A 2,717-nucleotide genomic window follows, 5' to 3' on the forward strand; every position below is an offset into this window, starting at 1 on the left:
AAAAAAAAAGAGGAGTTGAACTGCTGGTGCAGAGGAGGAGGTGAGGCTGTGCGCGGCAAGAAGGCAACAGAGGAGGAGCAGCCAAGGAGGAAGAGGAGAAGGAGGCTGACTCTGTTGCTGCTGCTGTTGTGGCTGCATCTGCAGCTGCTGTGGGTGCGGCCAGGTGCAGCGGCGCGTGAGGAAGAGGAGGTGCACGGCTGCAGAGGAGAGAAGCTCCTGCTGGGCGCTGTGGTCCTGGCGGCTGCTGTGTTCTGCTGTTGCTGCTGACAAAAGAGTAAGAAGGAAGGTTGTGTGCTGCTGCTGCATGAGACGGAGAGGAGGCAGAGGAGAAAGAGAAGGGCAGCTGCTTGTGGCTCCTGTGTGCTAGTTGCTGCTGCTGTTTGGAAGAGGAGTTGGTCGCAGCTGCTGGTGCTGCTGAGCGGGAGAAGGATGAGATGGGGGAGAAGGATGAGATGCTGCGCTGGCTGTGGTGTTGTTGCTGCTCCGTGCTTGCTGCAAGGAGCAGAGGGGGAGAGATTGCTTGGTCCGCTGCAAGGACCAAGGAGAGAGATGTTGCTACTGATGGCAGCCAGATGGATTTTCTTTTAGGGGGGGAGAGGGAGATGTGGTGATGATGGAGATGATGAGGTTGTGGCTTGAGTGTGGTTGGTGATGAGGAAGTGTCCGGGAGAGAGGCTGTCGTGCCTGAGGTGAGAATGGTTGAGGCCTGACCAGGGGAGAGGCCGTCGTGCCTGAGGCAAAGATGGCTGGGGCAGGAGTTGCCCGGAGAGGCCGTCGTGCCTGTGGAGAAGACGGAAGAGGTCAGTGGCCGAAGAGGCCGTCGTGCCTGTGGAGAAGACGGGCTGAGGGCATTGAGGCGAGTGTGGATGGTTCTACGGAACCTGTGTGGTGAGGCAGCCGGGGTTGTTGAGGAGGTGCATGGTGCTCAGTTGGCCATCACAAGTTGGAGGTGGTGAGAAGATGATGGAGAGGGCAATGGCTCTCATGTATCGTAGTTGGTTAAGTTTTATGTTCATTAGAGTCGTCGTAGTTTGAGTTATGTAGTTGTTGCAAGATGGTCATGGGTGTTCACCCATGATCATCTTGAGGGGGAGTGTTGGTACATATGGGAGGCCCATGGTGGCCCAGGCCCAGTACTGCTTATGTAACCCTAGTGTTGTGGTATATATATGTGTGTGGTGGTCCTGAGGGAACCAACAAGATTGACCAAAACCAAGACTGAATCCATTCCCTCTCGTGTTACAACAAAAAGCTTTTGAAACAAAAACCTATATTCATGAACAAAAAGAGCATCTACTTCTGCAAGTAATTCCATTGACATATCTTGTGACTAGCTTAAAAATATAGTTTGTGAAAGTAAAACTTGGTTTGTGTTCCTGAAGCATAAACACACCTGAAAATGCCTTCAATACGCAATATCTTGTCACCTGTCTCCAGAAGACCTCGCAGGGTGCTAATTATTGGCAGGCCTGCACCAACAGTTGCTTCATAAAAGTAATGAGTATATGATGCACGCTGTAGAGTCCTTAGTTTCAGATACTGCACACACAAAAACATTTTCTTTAGTTTATACAATCCAGCAGACAATCTGGCATGCAGAGGTGCATGTTAGAGTTAGTACACAGGGGATGAACATTGATGTGTGTTCAGGATCTTCATTCTGAGAGCAACAAGATCTCAAATACAGAATTTAAAATTATTGAGCAGCCATGTTTCCGCTCACTGACTAATATTTGACGACTGGGCATTTAAATAACTGGCTGGTCATTTAAATTGGAAAAGTTTTTGTAAAAATCATCATTATGTGTGCCTCTTTTTTCATTTCATATTAACATATGCACCAAAGTAGACTCGGTCCATTTAAAGCTCGCAATGTGAAGTCAATTGATGTACAGTCCATGATCATTAAAGAGCTTAAATATTATTTCAAAAACAAAAGGCACAGAAATATGTTTAGCCAGCCAAACATTTACCCGATCAAGTGGACCAGAATTTGCTTTTTTATTCGGTGTGATGACATGGATACCCTTCTTCAACCAATCATAGTAGTGAGATGCCACATTTGTATCTGCTGTGCAGTCCACCAATACTTTGTTTGGAAACACATGGTCCTCAGACAAATGGCGAACAAAATTAGCAAGATCAGCTGGTTTTGCTTCCTTTTGCATTTCTTCTTTCCACCTGGTTAGGTCTACTCCCCTACACAAAGAAACCCCCCCAAAAAAAACTGTGAGACATGTAAATGAAGAGGAATGCAACATATTAATATAATATTCGTCAAGCTTCATGCACTAGCCAACGCAACCAAAAGTCCAAACTGATGGAAAGGGCTAGGCAATGCACATATATACTTCAGCAATATTAAACTAAAATACGAAATGATGGCCAAATTATTAATTTGGTTAATGAAACAGTTTCGGTGAGACAGAAAAAATATATCAGTACTGGTTTGTATCTAATTCAAAATCTCTCAGGATCCTGCCTAACTAATTGTAATGCAACATTAAATAACTCCCAAACTACAATATTAGGTCATTAATGAGGGAGCAAACAAAAGTGTAATGGGTAACCAGGAATTCTAGTTACATGATGCCATTGACAGTCATGGGAAATGCCCAAAAAAAAGACAAGCAGAGATTCATCGGAAAGCACCCACTTTTAGTCAATCAAGGAAGAAGATTTATCAACAGAAATGAAGGTAAATCTTTGCAGAAAAG

The 2,717-nt window shown here is 45.4% G+C and overlaps 1 protein-coding gene across 2 annotated transcripts in view; it reads right to left on the reverse strand.

Annotated features, from left to right (window-relative positions):
* The window catches only part of LOC119301233 (bifunctional aspartokinase/homoserine dehydrogenase 2, chloroplastic), a 15,128-nt gene that overhangs the window by 2,699 nt on the left and 9,712 nt on the right, over positions 1–2,717 (reverse strand). For both annotated transcript variants that reach the window (XM_037578166.1, XM_037578165.1), the window contains exons 14-15: positions 1,974–2,199; positions 1,394–1,539 (exon numbers count right to left, since the gene is read on the reverse strand). In XM_037578166.1, the coding sequence (XP_037434063.1) occupies positions 1,394–1,539; positions 1,974–2,199 (372 nt within the window). The remainder of the gene's footprint in view (positions 1–1,393; positions 1,540–1,973; positions 2,200–2,717) is intronic.

This window comes from Triticum dicoccoides, chromosome 5A (genome assembly GCF_002162155.2).
Source record: "Triticum dicoccoides isolate Atlit2015 ecotype Zavitan chromosome 5A, WEW_v2.0, whole genome shotgun sequence".
NCBI lineage: Eukaryota > Viridiplantae > Streptophyta > Magnoliopsida > Poales > Poaceae > Triticum > Triticum dicoccoides.